Below are 20729 nucleotides of genomic sequence, written 5' to 3' on the forward strand. Positions count from 1 at the left end.
TAGGTTTTTACACGGACTCATAACTAAACACGAATAACAAAATATTTAGGTAGTTCGTTACATCCAAATCTTTCATATTTATAAATCTTTGAAATGTTAATTTTGACGTCGGAATATTTTCATCTTTATCTTGTGATGATGACTGATACACAGACATTGCACTATCATAAGTAAATAAGTAACGAGATATCTATCACATGGCTAAAGACAAACATTAAATAATTAAACCTTCAAATGATTACAGTAAACGACAAATCGTATGAAAAAAATATACTAAGGTAGGTACATGATAATAATCGGAACTACGTCTATCTACATATTTCACGGTAGGTGTAGGTAATCAATTTTTAACTTACAACTGTACAACCACATTAAAAACGTATAAGAAACTATTATTAAATAAACAAACTAGACCTAATCAACTACGCACTTATCGAAAAATATCACAAACAATATAGTTAACTATTATTCTTAATTACATTTTTTTTAACTGGCATAAACATAAAAGTACATCGTAAATCAAACTGTCATAAATTGTTTACACTGTTCCATCCGTGACGATAAGTTTCTGATATTATCCTGTGTAATTGTAAGAAACACACTATCAGTAGCCAAGACAAAAAGGCCAAGAATATTGAAATCGGTAGCATTATGTGACACGCTCACTAGGATTATCTTTCCTGTACGTTTTCGCATCAACTCGTGCAAAATCGGATGTTTTGTCTCTGTCACTCTGTATGAATTATCGAATGCGCTGGCCTATCGAATTTCTGTTCTCCACGATACGTCACTGGTTCGAGAATCAGTATATATTTATAACTTTCAGTGTGCAGTCGTGTCGCAACGTTTTAAAATTCGCTACGGGATATTTTTGTAACTCAATTTGTTATAAAACGTACATTTTGAGTGAACATTATTGTGATCATTTTTCCAAATAATGGCTGAGGTAATAAATGTTAATATCACGTGTTAAATTTAAACGTATAATAGGAAAATTTATTTTTTCTGCTTTGAGTAATATCGTGCCACTGTGTGACGTATGGTGAAGAGATAACTAGCAATAAATGTTGTTAATTTGTTTTGTGTTTAATGAATGAATTGAAAGTGAGGCAGGTATTTAGTTAATTATTTAAATATATTATGACGTATTCAAGAATATGATCCAATTTTTTAGTGAGGACGTTTATTATTGAACACTTATGTTTATTTTAATACGCCTTAAGTAAAGATAAAAATATTCATTGCATTTATTCATACGAGCAAGCGATGCCATAAAGTATAAAAATTGTATAAATAATATGTATTCAACACGTTGTTCATTTTGTACTTCATGTTCAGAAATAAAGCTCATCGCACAAAGCCTTGCAATTTAAATATATTGGTGATTCATTGATTGTGGGGTGATGTGATGATGTTATAAAATTAATAAAAAACCAGATAGGTAATAGTGATTTCTATTTTTAGAAGCATTTCTCTTATTTCAGTATGAGGTATCATCATTTGTTTTACACTTGACGTTTGGGGTTGATGGTTCATTATAAAGGAATGCAACTTAATGTAAACAACAAACAGCTGTATGGAAGAGTGCCAAAAGGTTTTTTTTTTATTCCTTATGTGGGTAAAGATGTTTTCAAACAGGCAACACTTGACCATATGATCAATCAATAGTTTTCGAAAAAAAAAACTGTCAAAATCATGATATACGCGGATAGGTGTATGTTGTAACATTTCTAGTCAATTTTTGTGATTTTAATGTATTTTTCAATTAAAAACCTTATAATACAAGCACGTAATAGTTATAGAAGATTAGTAGAAATGAACAAAAACAGTTATTGGGTAAGTTTTTATTGTTTAACTGCTAATATTTGATAATTAATCTGACCGTCTTTTAACGATTTTCCGCTGAAAATTAACACATAAATAATCGAATAATTACATAAACTTTTATTACGATGTATAAGGCATGTATTTCTATAATTATTCAATGAAACTTTGACACAATTTATAGCTCCATACGTACATACTATCTTTGTTTATTTAATTTATTAAGAATTTATATTCCTAGGTACATAACTACCGACCTTTATTTGTATTGGTTTGTCCACGTTATAAAATCAGCTGATAGAGAATGCTGTAGAATAAAAATCAAATTTTGATTTCAATTACATACTTTTTATACTTATCATTAGGAAATATTATATGTCAGTTTATCATTTTGTTGCTTACAAAGTAATGTAAACAAACATTCCTTTACTATTAAGCTAGCAATACTATAATATAGCAATAGCTAGTCATTGCGTTCTCAAAAACTACAAACAATTTTGTTGAAATTTTAAATACAGTTGCTTATGATGGTAAAAATCTATTCACCTAAGTCCCACAGCAGGGAAATTCGTTTATTCCATATTTAAACAATTTTCTTTAAAAAAAAAATTGTCGCTAGAGATTGACAATTTCAGCAAAACAATAGCTCCACTGATGGCTCAGTTGGCAAATTTCATTCATTTGTTCAATTACAAGCAATGGATAGTTTAATTTTTGCCTTTACCATTTTTTTGTGGTTTCTGATATTGTTTTTTTATAGTTTTTGTGAAGTATAACGATTTTTGTTTATAACTTGCTTAAAAATAGGTGGTTCTCAGATGTGTGGTGAACTTTCATGTATCTATCTTTCTCAGCAATTATTATGCGTTTCGCTAAACCAATTTCAATGCGGTTTTCAGGAAAGTGTTTGTTACACTTGATAAAAGATTTAAGAAATTTTACCAAGTGGTTCTCTTTCTTTTGCAAAAGTTTCAACTCTCCTATTTTCTTTTATCTTTTTCAGCTAAGTCTTGAAATGTAAAGTCACGTCTACATATTTCACTTGCGGGGTAGACAGAGCCGACAGTCTTGAAAAGACTGATGGCCACATTCAGCTATTTGCCTCAATGGTAGAATTGAGATTCAAATAGTGACAGGTTGTAAGTTCCAAGTTATAAGTCTATGCCTTTGTCGCCTTTCACAACATCCATGGGAAAAATAGAGTGGAGGAAATGAGTGGTTCTATTATTTTTCCATTTGGTGCGGGGAACCACACGGCGTGTATTTTATGTATAATATATATATACAAACAATTAGTTTTGATTCAACACGATTAAGGGTTGATTGAAACACATTGCATTTTCAATTAAAACAATAAGGAATAGTTGTTAATTAGTCACATGATGTTGAGTAATGAATTCATGGTGGTCATAAATAAATAAAATGAAATATTTGCCGTGTGGCTCCCGACATCAATAAAACAAAGAAAAGAACCACTTCATCCCAACTTTATAAGCCATAGATTTTTCTTTTAGGCGATGGGCTAGCAACCTGTCACTACTCACTACCTGTCACGGCTCTGTCTACCGCGCATGGGATATAGACGTGGTTATGTGTGTTAATATACTTTAAAAATCTTTAAATCCATTAGTTCTACATTCATTCATGCTTTTTAATGTAGACAATGTGCATTCGTCCACGATTTAGATTTAAGAGATCCATATTTGTAAATTGACGTCCGATGAAAATACTGCAGCGTAGTTTGCTCCGCCGCTTCATCTACACATGCGCTTTGGAAGCGGTAGTAGTTATAATTAGATTTAAGTTATGTGACGTCAATAAGGTGATACCTTGTATCCAAATTTGAAAATAAATCTATTCTATTTTTTTTTTTTTTTTATTTTTTTTTTGCAGGCAAACACGGAAAAAAATTACTAATACTACTAATATTCATTCCAGAAACTTCAAATGTGCGGCACTGAAGCGGAGATGAGGGAGGTGGCCGCCCGAATATGCAGGAACTATTTATATGGTGCTTGGAAGACTGTCGACCCGGAACAGTTGGATTTTAGGAAGATGAGGTCAGTATTTGATTCGATAAGACCAGCTGTGTCTACCCCGCAGGGGGATATAGACGTGATTATATATCTATGTTTAACTGTTAGTGTGATATACATGTACTTACGTCCATATCACTTGCACCCCGCAAGTATCCCGGGATACTTGATAAATTTGGGATTCTTCTTTTAAGCGATAAAATTGAGATTAAAATAGTGACAGATTCTAGCAACCTGTCACTATTTGAATCTCAATTCTATCATTAAGCCAAATAGCTGAACGTGGCCATTCAGTCTTTTCAAGACTGTTGGCTCTGTCTACCCCGCAAGGGATATAGACGTGACCATATGTATGTATGTATGTGTGCACGCACGAAAACCAATTTGATCACTGACAAATCATCATCATTAATGATCATCAGAAAGTTCCTGAGTTTACTAACGATCTAGTTGAATCCAGTTAATACCGGTTGTGAAACCAAAACTCATTTAGCAAAGCGATAAGTACATTAAAAATATAAATAATATATACGGGACAAATTACACGTATTGAGTTAGCCTCGAAGTAAGTTCGAGACTTGTGTTACGAGATACTAACTCAAAGATACTATATTTTATAATAAAAACTTATATAGATGAACATCCAAGACCCAGGCCAATCAGAAAAATTTCGTTTCTCATCATGCCCAGGCCGGTATTCGAACCCGGGACCTTCGGTGTCACAGACAAGCGTGCTACCGCTGCGCCACAGAGGCCGTCTGTTTAACATACATACATACATATAGTCACGACTTATGGGGTAGACAGAGCCAATAGTCCCGAAAAGACTAAATTGCCACGTTCAGCTGCTCGACTTAATGATGGAATTGAGATCCAAATAGTGACAAGTTGCTAGCCCATCGCATAAAAAAAGGATCGCAATTTTATAAGCCTATCCCTTAGTCGCCTTTTACGACATCCATGGGAAAGAGATGGAGTGGTCCTATTCTTTTTTGTATTGGTGCCGGGAACCACACGGCACCATTTTAACATTAATAGATTTAACATTAACATTCAAATTCAATTCAAATTTCTTTATTTTTTCTCTACACAAACTTAAATCAAAATAGGTATACAAAAGTTAGCTATAACTATACAAAGTAAGTTTGTGAGAGACTGGAGTCTGAACTAAGCAGGGCTTGTATCTCAGTACACCAGACTCTCCCCACAAAGAGTACTTATACAACTAACGAATATAATAGAAAAAACATATAACAGCGGAATGAATTAGAGAAAATTAAACCTATGATAACAAAACAGCAAAAGGATATTTTTTTTAATTTTTTTTTTTTTTAGTATTAACATTATTAATAAGATTTCGCCTTATTTAGTATTTAAATTAATGGATGTAAAAGGTTCTCTGTCTGTTCGTAGTCGAGACCCAGCAGGAAATTTGTAATGGTTTTTTTTACATGAATATTTTGGAAGTTGATATATAGACTTAAATTACGGTTCGCTTTGTTATAAAGTTTCACAATCATCTCCCGCCTGTCTTTAGTCCCGGTTGCATCCACACCACTCTGGAGAGGAGCCCGGGGTCAGCCCTTGACCATGAAAGAAAGAAACAAACAATGTTTATTTGGTACAAAATAAAAAAAATGTACCAAAAAGTGTTCCGCTCAGCAAATGTCACAGTATGAGCCGCGACGCTGGTCTTCCGCGGATGCCTATGCATATACTGCATTAAAAATTTGAGCTATGCTTTATGTTCTTACACGAAGCGTAAATACCTGACTCGACCCAAGTGAACCTTCCCCTAAGTATAACAAACGCTTTCCTGAAAACCGCATCGAAATCGGTTCAACAAAACGCGAGATACTCGCGGACAAACATACATATATACAAACATTATGTAATAGGTTTCGGGAAAGAGGCGTGATTTTATGTATGTATTATGTAATACCCTTCATTGCACATAAAATTATAACTATAATAGATCTATTCTAAGCTTATGTTAAGGTTATATCTATACTAATATTATAAAGCTAAAGAGTTTGTTTGTTTGTTTGAACGCGCTTATCTCAGAAACTACTGGTTCGAATTAAAAAAATCTTTCTCCTTTTATCGAGGAAGGCTTTAGGCTATATAACATCATGCTGCAACTATAAGGAGCAAAGAAATAATGGAAAATGTGAAAAAATAAACGGGGAAAATTATTCATCTTTGAGCTTGGCTTCAATGATGCCCAAAATAACAATTCCACGCGGACGAAGTCGCGGGCACAGCTAGTAGTTACTAAATAGTCAAGATTGCTAACCCACTCAGTAGCAAAACGTCTAGATCTAAAACATACAGGTCAAACTAAAAAACCACCTTTTTTTTGAAGGCGGTCAAAAAACGTCTTAAAGCCTTACGTGACGCGACAGATAAACGATTCGATAAAATCGCAAAAAAAATTCAAATAATCGTATAAAAAATGTAAATAAACGTATCTGACCTTGGATTATGGTGTGTGGCGCGATTTTATAAGCGGCAGCGGTTATTATGAGCGACAGCGGAAAAGATTCTTGTATTTTTATAGTATGCTCGGGTCTTGAATCTCTTTACAAATATTGAACTTATACGTTTTTATTGTTACCGATTTTTGACCTCGAGTCTCGTTTTACCTCTATTAGAAATTTCACGAAAATCGGCCGAGCAGTGTAAGCGTGACAGGACTACTTGCAGTTATAACATACATACATACATATGGTCACGTCTATATCCCTAGCAGGGTAGACAGAGCCAACAGTCTTGAAAAGACTGAATGGCCACGTTCAGCTATTTGGCTTGATGATATAATTGAGATTAAAATAGTGACAGGTTGCTAGCCCATCGCCTAATAATGAATCCCAAGTTTGTAAGCCTATCCCTTAGTCGCCTTTTACGATATCCATGGGAAAGAGATGGAGTCCTATTCTTTTTTGTATTGGTGCCGGGAACCACACGGCACACACGGCATTTATAACAACCAGTCACTATTTAATTGTTAATTCCATCGTAAAACCATACAGCCGAACGTAGCGTTTCAGTGTTTTCAAGACTGTGGGCTCTGTCTACCCCGCAAAGGATATAAATGTGATACAGGTATGGGTGTATGTTTAACATACCTAAGTATGGACTTAATCTTGCAACTTAAACCACATAAGAACAACACAATAAAAGTTAATGTTCCTTTCGCAAAAACGTTATCAAAGAATGTCAATTACTTTTTTTTTTAAGTTTCTTTGTATTTTGGTGAAAAAAAACTAAATAAATAAACACACAATTTTTGAAATCGCAGATTGGATTTAATCAGAATTTATGTAGTAAAAACTCTTAATCTTTTTTTACTCAAAGCCCTTTTTTTTACTCAAACCTCTTTTACTCGAATTAGCAAAAAGTTGTGTTAGGATTTTATGCTTTGTCTGTTTTTTTTTACATACATATAACCACTTGATTAAGGTGTTAAGTGTTGATAAACAAACGAATTTAAAAGCTTCCATGATGGTCAAAGGGGCGGGGTTTTACTCTATTTTATAGAGCGTGTTGAACAAGAAACGCATTTGTACATACATACATACATATGGTCACGTCTATATCCCTTGCCACGTTCAGCTATTTGGCTTAATGACAGAATTGAGATTCAAATAGTGACAGTTGCTAGCTCATTGCCTAAAAAAAAAGAGTCCCAAGTTTGTAAGCATATCCCTTAGTCGCCTTTTACGACATCCATGGAAAAGTGGCCATTCAGTCTTTGCGGGACTGTTGACTCTGTCTACCCCGCAAGAGATATAGACGTGACCATATGTATGTATGATGTATGATATATTTAAATGCTAAGTGCCGTGTGGTTCCCGGCACCAATACAAAAAAGAATAGGACCACTCCATTTCTTTCCCATGGATGTCGCAAAAGGCGACTAAGGGATAGGCTTACATACTTGTGATTCTTTTTTTAGGCGATGCGCTAGCAACCTGTCACTATTTGGATCTCAATTCCATCATTAAGCCGAGCAGCTAAATGCGGCCATTTAGTCTTTTCGGGACTATTGGCCCTGTCTACCCCGTAAGGGATATAGACGTGACCATATGTATGTATGTATGTATGGAAAAGAAACTAAGTGGTCCGATATTTCTTTTTCTTTCGATAATCGGGATTTCGTAGACTCTCGTTAGTACGATTATAAATAAATAAAACTACGGTGCGACGTTTGACGCTATTTATTTATTTATTTAAACTTTATTGCACAAAAACAAAAATGTACAAAAGGCGGACTTAATGCCGTTTGGCATTCTCTACCAGTCGACCAGCTGGCCGAACGGAAAAAACTTTAAGTTGGTGGCGCGATAAAGTGCACATGCGTACTGACAAAATACATACATTACAAAAAAAAATGCATGTATTTATACATACAAGATACATAATATACACTATAAATACATTATACATTGTACATAAAATATCAAATTAGGATGACCCTACGCTATGTAAGTAAGTAGGTCGAAAGGAAAATTACCTACGATTACAATGATAAAAATAAAATATAACACGCATTTAAGTTTCAATGAAATCCAACTGATTGACCTTCCCTGCGTGTTATTGACCTTATTGATTTATGTTTGTCTGTTTTTATATACATAGTTTATTTTATGTTATGAAATTGTGAGAATGCCGGGTAGATAGCGGCACTAAAAAGAAAAGGAATGTGACCTCTCCGTCTCGTTCCCGTGGCTGTCGTTAAATGCGACTATGGGATGGAATAGAATAGAATAGATTTATTTTCAAAATTGGATACAAGGTATCACTTATTGACGTCACATCACTTAAATCTAATTATAACTACTACCGCTTCCAAAGCGCATGTGTAGAAGAAGCAGCGGAACAAACTCCACTGCAGTCCCAATCCCCTCCACTTCCACGAACACTAATGACCATGACCACTCTGTCAAGACTGTATCAAACTACACTACAGCATTTTCATCGGACGTCAATGTACAAATATAGATCTCTTAAATCTAAATCATGGACGAATGCACATTGTCTACATGGGCTTATAAACTTGGCATTCCTCTTTTAGGCGATGGGCTAGCAACCTGTCACTATTTAAACCTATATTCTATCGTTGAGCCAAACAGCTGAACGTGGCCTATCGGTCGTTTCTAGACTGTTGCCTCTGCCTACCCCGCAAGGGTATAGACGTGATTATATGAATTATGAAATTGTGAGAGTGCCGTGTGGTTCCCAGCACTCTTGAATAGGACCACTTCATCTATTTCCCAAAGACGACTAAGAAAAGAGGGCTAATTAACTTGCGATTCTGCTTAAGGCCGATGGGCTAGCAACCTGTCACTATTTGAATCTCAATTCTAACATTAAGCCAAACAGCTGAACGTGGCCTATCAGTCTTTCCAAGACTGTTAGCTCTGTCTACCCCGCACAAGATATATACGTGAGTATATGTATATCTACTAAGCAGATATACAAGGAGAGTGTGGAGGGAAAGGTCGGAGTGGGAAGACCTAGACGAACGTATCTTGATCAAATTAAGGACGTCCTGGTAAAGGGTCAGGTAAAAAGTACCCGAAACCGCCGAGCTTGCATGAAGAGAGTTATGAATGTGGACGAAGCGAAGGAAGTATGCAGAGATCGTGGCAAGTGGAAAGAGGTAGTCTCTGTCTACCCGTCCGGGAAAGAGGCGTGATTTTATGTATGTATGTATGTACTAACAATAACTTAAAATAACGAAACAATTTAAATAAAAAACGTTCACAACCCACATATATGTATTTACGTTAACCCCCCGAAGCTTCCAGTGATATAATACCTACTTTACAATTTTCATCATTTCCAGCGGCGGCCTATCAAACTTCCTCTACTACGTGGCTCTGCCTGACGACGTCACTAAACTGGAGTGCTACAGACGTGAACAGTCCCCGGACGCCGAGAAGAAGACGTTCCCCAGCATCAGCTCCTTCTGCATGGCCGAGCCGAGGAAGGTAAGTCATCCTACTACTATTATAAAGGCGAAAGTTTGTATGGATGTATGGATGTTTGTTACTCTTTCACGCAAAAACTACTGAACCGATTACCATGAAATTTGGTATGTAGGTAGCTGAAGACCCAGAATAACACATAGGCTACTTTTTATCCCAGAGTTCCCGCGGGATTGATAGGGTTTCCATGCGGACGAAGTCGCGGGCGGCCTCTAGTACATACATACATACATAAAATCACGCCTCTTTCCCGGAGGCAGAGACTACCTCTTTCCACTTGCCACGATCTCTGCACATTTCCTTCGCTTCATCCACATTCATAATATACATATAGGGATACTATTTTGGTTATTAAGCGGCTTCATTTATCACGCATATTATACAATTGAAACTTTAAGTCCCGACACTTATTTCAATACATCTTACTTAAACGTTACAGGTACATCCAAAATGCTTACAAAATAAATTTTAAATAAAATTATATACAATTACTATATCTATAACATTAAATTACGATACATTTAATATTGGAATAATGACACGACATGAATAAAAAAGAGATGAATTGGTCCTATTATCTATACTAATATTATAGCTGAAGTATTTGTTTGTTTGTTTGAACGCGCTTATCTCAGGAACTACTGGTTCGAATTGAAAAATTCTTTTTGTGTTGAATAGACCATTTATCGAGGAAGGCTTTAGGCTATGTAACATCACGCTGCAACTATAAAGAGCAAAGAAATAATGGGAAATGTGGAAAAAAAAACGGGGAAAATCATTCACCCTTGAGGGCTTCAATGATGCCCAAAATAACAATTCCACGCGGACGGAGTCGCGGGCACAGCTAGTGTACATACATACATATGATCACGTCTATATCCCTAGCGGGGGTAGACAGAGCCACCAGTCTTGAAAAGACTGAAAGGCCACACTCAGCTGTTTGGCCTAGTGATAGAATTGTGATTCTATCACTAAGCCAAACATTTATATTTATTCTAAAACTATACATACATATACAGGACAAATTACACAGAGATTGAGTTAGCCTCGATGTAAGTTCGAGACTTGTGTTACGAGATACTAACTCAACGATACTATATTTTATTATAATTATAAATACTTATATATAGATAAACATCTAAGACCCGGGCCAATCAGAAAAGGTTCTTTTCTCATCATGCCCTATTCTAAAACTAATTTGTTTTTTTTTTACACAGGTCCTCCTGAGGATATACGGCCAAGTTCACGGCGAGCGGGCCATGGACGCCATAGTGACGGAGTCGGTGATTTTTACTCTCCTGTCTGAGAGGAAATTGGGTCCCAAGTTGTACGGCGTGTTCTCCGGCGGCAGAATTGAGGAGTACATTCCTGTGAGTGGTTTATTTCTCTCGTTCTCTCCCGCAGAATCTCTGTCACGTCTATATCCCCTACGGGGTAGACTGAGCCAACAGTCTGGTGAGGACTGAGAGGCCACGTTCACGTTTTTTGGCTTGATGCCCATCATCGCTTAAAAGAAGAATCCCACGTTCCTAAGACTCTTCTCCAGTAGATTCATGAGAGGAATCTCTTCCAGTAGATCCATGAGAGGAGAGATGAATTTTGGACGGGTATTTATTTATTTGTGCGATATATTGTGAGGATATACGGCCAAGTTCACGGCGAGCGGGCCATGGACGCCATAGTGACGGAATCGGTGATTTTCACCCTCCTGTCCGAGAGGAAATTGGGTCCCAAGTTGTACGGCGTGTTCTCCGGCGGCAGGATTGAGGAGTACATTCCTGTGAGTGGTTTATTTCTCTCGTTCCCTCGTCACGTCTATATCCCCTGCGGTGTAGACTGAGCCAGTCAGTGATATTCACCCTCCTGTCCGAGAGGAAATTGGGTCCCAAGTTGTACGGCGTGTTCTCCGGCGGCAGGATTGAGGAGTACATTCCTGTGAGTGGTTTATTTCTCTCGTTCTCTCCCGCAGAATCTCTTACGTACATATGGTCACGTCTGTATCCACTGCGGGGTAGACTGAGCCATCAGTCTTGTGAGGACTGAGAGGCCACGTTCAGCTTTTTGGCTTGATGATAGAATTGAGATTCAATAAATATCTTATATATAAAATTCTCGTGTCACAATGTTCATTCCCGTACTCCTCCAAAACGGCTTGACCGATTCTCATGAAATTTTGTGAGCATATTGAGTAGGTCTGAGAATCGGCCGACATCTATTTCTCACACCCCTCAGTGATAAATGTTGTGCACCCTTAACATTTTTTTTTAAATAGAAATTACTTAAAAAATATTTGTATACCGTGTGGTTCCCGGCACCAATACAAAAAAGAATAGGACCACTCCATCTCTTTTCCATGGATGCCGTAAAAGGCGACTAAGGGATAGGCTTACTTAAACTTGAGATTCTTTTTTAGGCGATGGGCTAGCAACCTGTCACTATTTGAATCTCAATTCTATCATAAGGCCAAATAGCCGAATGTGGCCATTCAGTCTTTTCAAGCCTGTTGGCTCTGTCTACCCCGCAAGGGATATAGACGTGACCATATGTATATGTATGTATGTATGTATATTTATATGGCAAAATTACGTTGGCCGGGACAGCTAGTATCTTAATATACCTAATAATGTATGTTCCAGGCGCGCTCCCTTTGTCACAAAGAATTATCAGAGCCGGCCATTTCGATGAAGATTGCTGAGAAAATGGCCGCCATACATTCCATGGACGTGCCGCTGTCCAAGGAGCCGAATTGGCTGTGGAAGACCACGGGCAAGTGGTGGAAGACGACCAAAGAAGATCGGTGGGTCAACACCGTCGCTAAGGTATGGTGGATTGTTCTTCTTCCTCCTGGGTTTAGTCCCGGTCGCATCCTCACCACTCTGGAGAGGAGCCCGGGGTGCGCCTTTGACCATGGATCCTGGATTGGGTGAGTCAGGTTTTGACACGAAGCGACTCCCGTCTGACCTCCGCAACCTTTGCAGGGGAACCTAACCCGTGTTGGATCGATCATGGTCACACATCCAGTTGCCTGAATGTGCAGGTTTCCTCGCGATGTTTTCCCTCATCGTAAGAGCATCGGTTAGTGATCAAACTAAGGTACATAACTTTGAAAATAGTCATTGCGGGGTAGACAGAGCCAACAGTCTTGCCAAGACTGAAAGGCCAATTACAGCTGTTTCGCTTAATAATAGAATTGAGATTCAAATAGTGACAGGTTGCTGGCCCATCGCCTAAATGAAGAAGTCCCAAGTTTATAAACCTATCCCTTAGTCGCCTTTTATGACATATCTACATGGAAAAGAGATGGAATGGTCCTATTCGTGTTATATTTGTGCCGGGGAACCACACGGCACAATTTTACAGTGTTTAAATGAACATTTCTCTTACAGAACGATGAGGAGAAACGCATATTGAAAATCTTGAAATCCATAGATTTCGAGAAGGAACTGGAATGGCTCAAAAAACTGACTGACTCAGTCGAATCGCCCATAGTGTTCTGTCATAACGACATGCAAGAGGGTGAGTGAATTACATACATACATACATACATATAGTCACGTCTATATCCCTTACGGGGTAGACAGAGCCAATATTCTCGAAAAGACTGAATGGCCACGTTCAACTACTCAGCTTAATGATGGTATTGAGATCCAAATAGCGACAGGTTGCTAGCTTGTCGCCTAAAAAAAGGATCGCAATTATATAAGCCTATCCCTTAGTCGCCTTTTACGACATCCATGGGAAAGAGATGGAGTGGTAAACTTGTGATTCTTCATTAAGACGACGGGCTGGCATCCTGTCACTATTTGCATCTCAATTCTATCATTAAACCAAACAGCTGAACGTGGCCTTTCAGTCTTTTCAAGACTGTTGGCTCTGTCTATTCTACGACTCTAATAGTGACAGGTTGCTAGCCCATCGCTTACAAGAGGCATCTAGTCGCCTACGAGAGGCTTTTACGACATCCATGAGTATGATACGGAATTGTCCTATCACTACATATTATAAAACGAAGTCGCTATTTTAGTCTGTTTGTCTGTATGCTTAAATCTTTAAAATTACGCAACGGATTTTGATGCGGTTTTTTGTAACAGGTAGAGTGATTCAAGAGGAAGGTTTTTATGTATAATAACATTTATAATTTTGCACCCGTGCGAAGCCGGGGCGGGTCGCTAGTTCCACATAAGAGACTCGGGAACCACAAGACACTAGAACGGGAATAATTAAGATTTTTAATTTTTACATATATACATACCATCACGTCTGTTTCCCATTGGGGTAGGCATAGACTATGGAATTCCACTTGCTAAATGTAATTTAACTTTTAATTTTTACACTAATTTAGAAATAAATATATCTTCCACAGGCAACATTTTAATACTAGAAGACACATTGCCCAATTCGGAAGACGAGGACTACACAACGTCGTACTCGGACGTAAAGTCCGATAAAGGGAACGACCACAGGCTATCGTCGAACTTCAACGCTCTGTATGATGACAGTAACACATCCGATGACAGACTGAGTTACAGTTCAGACAACGGGGAGCCTAGACTGGTTTTGATAGATTTCGAGTATTGCGCATACAACCACAGAGGGTTCGATATAGCCAATCATTTCCAGGAGTGGGGGTATGAGTACACGAACACTGAATATCCGTATTATTTTGAACACCACGGATATTGTCCCACAATGGAACACAAGGTAAGTGTTTGTTTTTTTTTTTTAATTTAAATTGTTTAAACAAAATTTTTTTTTTTTTGGTAAAAAAGTATTGGTGTCGATGGTAAGGTACATTTTTATTACGATGTAAAATAATTTTGTACATTTAGAAAAAAAATCATTGAATGTTTGGTCGAAAGAATTTTTTTGATCGAAAGTTAAGAAAAACAATAAGCTTATTTTTTTAATTTGGGATATTTTAAAACGACACATTCATTTTCAATTCAATTATTGAAAAAAAAACCTTTTTTTTTTTGATAATTTAACCAAATTAGACAGATATCTTGAAAGATTGAATATATACAATAAGAAAAAATTGTTTACCTTAACAAATTGTTCAAATTTTTATCGATGCCGATTAAACTTGTATTAATATAAATAAGAATTTTTATACTATATGCTGCTTCTACATACTCGCTACGCCAAGGGGAAAATAGCACCAAATTCAAAAACTACACACTATTAGCCTACAGTAATTTTAGCACTAAGTATCATCGAATTACGACGAGAAATTTTGTCAACTTTTAAAATTGTTTTAATCGATAATCGATTCGCATTACATGTACGGGAATTTTTTTTTTAATGTGCAATTTCGCTTTTTTATTTTTAGCTCATTTTTTGTCAAATATATTCTCAATTTGTAACAGAGAATCTTTATTTTCTGTGCAAGATAACTAAATCAATCTGTCACAGTTTTGTCGAACATTTTTTTAACAAAATTTCTCGCCCCCATTTTCATTGTGTTTTTGAAGTTACAGCCGTAGACACGGAAGTGATCCGTATTACGTACGAGATAAGGTTCGTAATTCATGAATCATCGAAATCGTAGTTGTAAAATAACCTCTTTTGAATGGGATCTTCTTTAATAAGTAACTAAAATAATAATGTAGATTATGAAAAGGTGTATACAAAATTTTTCGTCAAATGTTTACAAAAATGTATCCCCACGTTTCGTCGAAATGATTACATAAATAAGGCTGATATCATTTTGTTTTTATATTTATTTTTCACACGTTTGACTAAATTACTTAAAAAAAATGAACAGACAGTGTAAAGGCCATTTATTTAATAAAAACACATTGTACTCTTTCTGTCGAATTCTGGAAAAATATTTATTTTATCCAAAGGAATGGCTAGTGCATACAGTCATTGAACATTGATAATCTACACATTCAAAAGAGGTTGACATGCTATGATTATCAAAAGCTTACATAACAACAATAGATAAAAACAAATATCTGAACTTGTTTATGGCACCGGAATTGGCTACTCATAGGTAGAAGCATTTATTTTTATTCTTTACAATGTATTCATTATATTGTGTTTGTGTAAAATTTTAATAAAATTTTTAAATTGTATTATATGTATATTATAAAATCCATTTTCTAACAAATCAGGATCTATTATATAAAATGAATTAACTTCTTTTTGATTTATGACTTTACAAAGACTTCGATTTCCCCTAAATTTTGATTTTTTAAATATGCCATAAACAAGCATTCTTTTTTTTTTATGGTGAGGTAACGGGTCCAAATGTCTGCCACTACGCAGCTTTTGTTTGTTATGCTTGGTTTTTAGCCCCAGCGACAATAGACCGTAGACCACGGCCGGCCTCGGGATTTTGTCTATGGTACAAAGATGGCGGGCTATGCGGCGCGCAAGAAAAAAGTATACCGCTAATAAGAGTTCAAAGTTTTCATTTTTTTAACTGAAATGAGTTTGGTTTGTCAGATTTAAAAAAAAATTAGTAACTGGTTTTTTTTAATTTAATGGTGTGATATCAACTGCACGTGGAAATTATAAATTTTCGATAAAATTTGACCAACCAAATTAATTTTTTTGCGTAAAACATTTCGTCAATATATATTTAATACTAATTTTTTTCAAAAGACGTCATTTTTAATGTAGTCTTATTGAATTTCGAATGATTTAAATGAAGTTACTATATACAATAAACAGGGCAAATGAGACAGATTGAGATAGCCCCAAAGTTAATGACGAAACGTATACGCAAAAACAATAGTTTTAAATAAAATTTTTCTGAAATGTTAACATCCAACAGAGTAATCTAATCAAATACCGCATTCTTTGTTTCCAACAAAATTATTTTTTATTTTAAGCAGTTTACTCATCAGGCATCATATTCTCTTTGTTTTTTACAAATATGTTACATCATAAAATTTAACATTATCTCTTATTGATATTATTAGGTCTAATAATTCGGCGCTATATCATATCTTGCGTCTTATAAAATAAATGCCACAATTATAAATATTTTCTAGAAGCTCTTTTATTATAGCGTTTTCCAAATTTCTCTTTTATCTGAAAATTCAAGAACCGCTTAAAACTTAAATTAGGAAAAGTTTTAAATTTCGAAAAGATCAGGCAAAGCTTTATGGTCTAGTTCTACGGCCTGCCTGACACAAACACTCGTGGCACAGATAAATTTTTCATTAATAATTTTTCACCCCAATACCAAGTAAAAATTGCTATTATTCCGTTCAAAATCAAACTTTAACTCGCACAATTAGAGTACATATTTGTGTAAACGCTTGTCAATTTTTTTTTATTGTTATTAAAAATTAAAAAAAAAATTAAATTTATCCCGGGCACTCTGCAGGAGATCTTCATAAAAGAATACCTGAAACATTACCACGCGAATTTGGACAAGGAACCGCCTACCATTGACGACATCAACAAGCTATTCACCGAGGTTGAAGCTTTCGAGTTAGCATCGCACCTGTTCTGGTGCCTTTGGACGACCAACTCTAGCACCAGTCAGATACCGTTCGGATATTGGGTAATTTTTTCCACATTATGTATTGTAAGGGGTAGGCTTATAAACATGAGATTCTTCTTTTAGGCGATTTTTTATTGTGCACATTTTTATGCCGTGTGATTCCCGGCACCAATAAAAAAAAAAGAATAGGACCACTCCATCTCTTTCCCATGGATGTCGTAAAAGGCGACTAAGAGGTAGGCTTATAAACTTGGGATTCTTTTTCAGGCGATGGGCTAGCAACCTGTCACTATTTGAATCCTATCTTAAAGCCAAATAGCTGAACGTGGCCTATCAGTCTTTAAAAGACTGAAAGCTCTGTCTACCCCGCAAGGGAAACAAACGTGATTATATGTATGCATGTATGTATGTAAAACTTTTAATATTATATTTATAGTTAGAATTGGAATGTATAAATATGTATATTTTAACAGGAGTACGCCCTTTCCCGCTACGAGCGATACCGTCAGCTCAAACAGGAGCTGATCAAGAAAGACAAATTGGGATTCCCCCAGAAGAGGAAAATATGCGAGGTCGATATTTGAGAGGGATGCGCCGCGCTCACTGTGTAAATACGGCCTTGTGGCGTGATAGTGTGCGTAACGCCTTAGCACATACTCCGACGCGAATGAGGCTCGATTTAAAGTAAGAACTTTTTTATAATCATGATTCTTAACATAATAATGAAATTTTAATTAAAAACACAACTTTATACTTTTAATTCTGATTGTAATTTAAGTAATGGTGATATGCAGCTTTTAGTAAAAAAAAAAAAGGATAAACAAGGTATTTGACGTAAGATTAAAATTTAACTGGCATAACATGATAATAAGTTACGTACAAAGATTTATAAGAATAACTTATACACTTTGTGATAAGGTACCTTTTCATAAAAAGTAGGAATGATTTGAAAGATATATATATTTTAAATCGAGCCTTATTTTATGATGTGTTGAGGTTTTGAAGCCCTAACGATGGGTTACTCATAAGTGTTTAAGATTTAACAGAATTAAAGTTTATTTAATACAATAATTATATTTTCAAGTAAATGTCTTGAAAACGTTTCGATGAAAATCACAACTCACAAAAATTTGTTTATATTTCACAACGTTTCGACGAAAAATATATATTCAACAAATTTCGTCGAAAAATATTTCTTATTTCGATGTACTTAATGTAAATATCGATATTTTTAAATTCAAGTCGCTTCGTCAATAATAATAATGCAATGTTTATTCTTTAAATTATGTACTTTTCGAGTATTTTCGGTAAACCTTAAATACATTTAATGTGCATGAGTAAATATTCTGGACAGAGCAAAAATTAAAAAAATGACACTTAGTTTTCTTTTATTTATTACAAATGTAGAATCAATAAAAGAATATCTTAAAAACTTTTAATTTGTCAAAATTTTTAGATTCTATCAAACTTAACGTCTACATTCTCTCCCTATCTTTCTTATTGCGTTTCCCATTTGTGTATTGGAACCCGGGGTCCACTTTTCAGAAATCAATAAATATACGTACGCGTCTGTACTTAATATTCACTCATGCAACTGTTTGTATATAAACGTCAGTGATACAATAATTTTATAATTAATCCGTATACATATAATAGTATTAAGAATATAAAAATCGCATTGTATAATAATTAAATTATAATAATTAAAAAATTCATAAGATGCACAAAGAAATGGATTTATCGAATACATAATTAGGTTATAATTTAAACGAGCACAGAACAAATGTGCCGCAAAATGATTAGAGACATCAAATTTGTTCTGTGCATGTATAGAGAAAATGTTTTGTCAGTTTGTATGTTGACAGATATTAAAATATTTAACTTTACCCGTACAATTACAAGCATTGTGAATATATTTAAAAAAATAAAGAAAAAACAATTATACAAATAATGTGATACAAATAATGGAATTGTCAATTTTGGCATAAATCCAAAATTACGTGTTATATAGTTCGCCAAGAATTCCTTTAAATTCGATTAATTTATTAATGAGAATTAATTGAATAATTATTTATAGTCTAGTTTAGGTGATAAATGTTTCATTATTACCTGTTGAATATTCTTTTTACACGCCCGTTAGTTGACAACCTATATTTTTTTTTGTTCTTCCAAGCGTTGTTTGTAATTAAATTATTTGAACATTCCATTTTGATTTTTTATATAATTTATACATTGGCTTATGTTATTGTACCTAAGAAATCTTATGATACGTAATACGTATGTGAAATATATATTATGGAATGACGTGTTTTTGTCATTCTACGCAAAACGTAAAACTAACATGCGCAATATCGTGGAATTGCAAGTTGTAAACGTAACTTTGTCAAAACAACGTACCTATTGTTAATTACGAATATAAAAAAAACACACACACACACTTCTACAATTAACCTATTTCTCATCTTCAATTCTTACTTAAATTGTACAACACCAACAATTTTACAAGAGAATAGGTGTGTAGCGAAAATCATAAATACTAATATTTGTTTTATGATTTTTGTCATATACAGAAATTAAAAAAAATTATACCCTTTTGTTATATTGTTAAGACATGTACCTACAAATTATGTTTTACAATGAGTCCCCACGTAGGTATACAGTTTTACAGGGTTACTGATATTAAACGCAAAACCTTTTACCTTCTTGCTCAACTTCCAATGGGACCAACATTGAAATCGCTATAAAATAACAGCTTTATCATACGCAATTGATTTGATTACTTACCGCGAAAAACTGACATATCGCAGTCATTTGATTGAGTCTGTTATTTTAATGAATGATAAGTTCGTTCATTGAACGATGGTATTATTGAACTAAACAGCTATATTTTATTGCGATTTCAGTTTTGGCGCCTTACGAAATGTTCAGTGTTGTCTGAGCAAGTAGGTAAAAGCTTTTTGTTTATGATACCAGTATATTTACACAATATGTTAGGCAATCTTTATCACTACATATAATAAAGTCCCCCTACTTTTTCTGTATGTATGTGCAAGTCTGGGAAAGGTGTGGTAGGGTTTGTTTCCTATTTAAATTTGTCTGAAAGAGGGATTTCATTTCTGAGGATGTATAAATGCTATCCGTGGTAAGTCGGGTGAGTCGGTAGTTGTAAATATAAAACGTTTTAAATATATTCACAATCCTAATATTATTCCATGTTTTATATTTAGACATTGTGATTTAGTTGTAAGAAGCCTTTTAGGAACTGAAGTGATCCGAAATTGTTAAAAAAATCCTAAAAATAAAAAAAAAATGTAAACTCAGCAAAGAGTATTCCGAAATAAAGAAGGTGTTCCTTATATTGCGTGTTTTGTTTTAAAACCTCATTTCAACCAACTTAAAAAAACGACTATATTGTGG

The 20729-nt window shown here is 35.1% G+C and overlaps 1 protein-coding gene across 3 annotated transcripts; it reads left to right on the forward strand.

Moving 5' to 3' along the window:
• Positions 1-797: 797 nt before the first annotated feature.
• LOC106138913 (choline/ethanolamine kinase) lies at positions 798-20668 on the forward strand. 3 transcript variants are annotated; one of them, XM_013340213.2, is made up of 9 exons: positions 798-946; positions 3763-3884; positions 9712-9856; positions 11071-11223; positions 12490-12672; positions 13240-13369; positions 14217-14554; positions 17193-17372; positions 17786-20668. In XM_013340213.2, exons 1-9 carry the CDS (start codon positions 938-940, stop codon positions 17894-17896), a joined length of 1371 nt encoding a protein of 456 aa, XP_013195667.1. In that variant the 5' UTR covers positions 798-937; the 3' UTR covers positions 17897-20668. The 3 variants fall into 3 exon arrangements, 2 of the variants coding, with proteins under 2 accessions (XP_013195667.1, XP_060808879.1); XR_009657483.1 differs by lacking the exons at positions 798-946; positions 17786-20668 and adding exons at positions 1704-1836; positions 16151-16240 and having other exon boundaries at positions 17193-17330; XM_060952896.1 differs by lacking the exon at positions 798-946 and adding an exon at positions 1711-1836.
• Positions 20669-20729: the final 61 nt, after the last annotated feature.

This window comes from Amyelois transitella, chromosome 30, assembly GCF_032362555.1.
Source record: "Amyelois transitella isolate CPQ chromosome 30, ilAmyTran1.1, whole genome shotgun sequence".
Classification (NCBI taxonomy): domain Eukaryota; kingdom Metazoa; phylum Arthropoda; class Insecta; order Lepidoptera; family Pyralidae; genus Amyelois; species Amyelois transitella.

Coding starts and splice junctions, on each gene's coding strand:
- LOC106138913 (XM_060952896.1), top strand. CDS start 1,753: ATGTATTTTTCAATTAAAAACCTTATAATACAAGCACGTAATAGTTAT. Junction 3,885..9,711: donor TTGGATTTTAGGAAGATGAG/GTCAGTATTTGA, acceptor CATCATTTCCAG/CGGCGGCCTATCAAACTTCC. Junction 13,370..14,216: donor TCATAACGACATGCAAGAGG/GTGAGTGAATTA, acceptor TATCTTCCACAG/GCAACATTTTAATACTAGAA.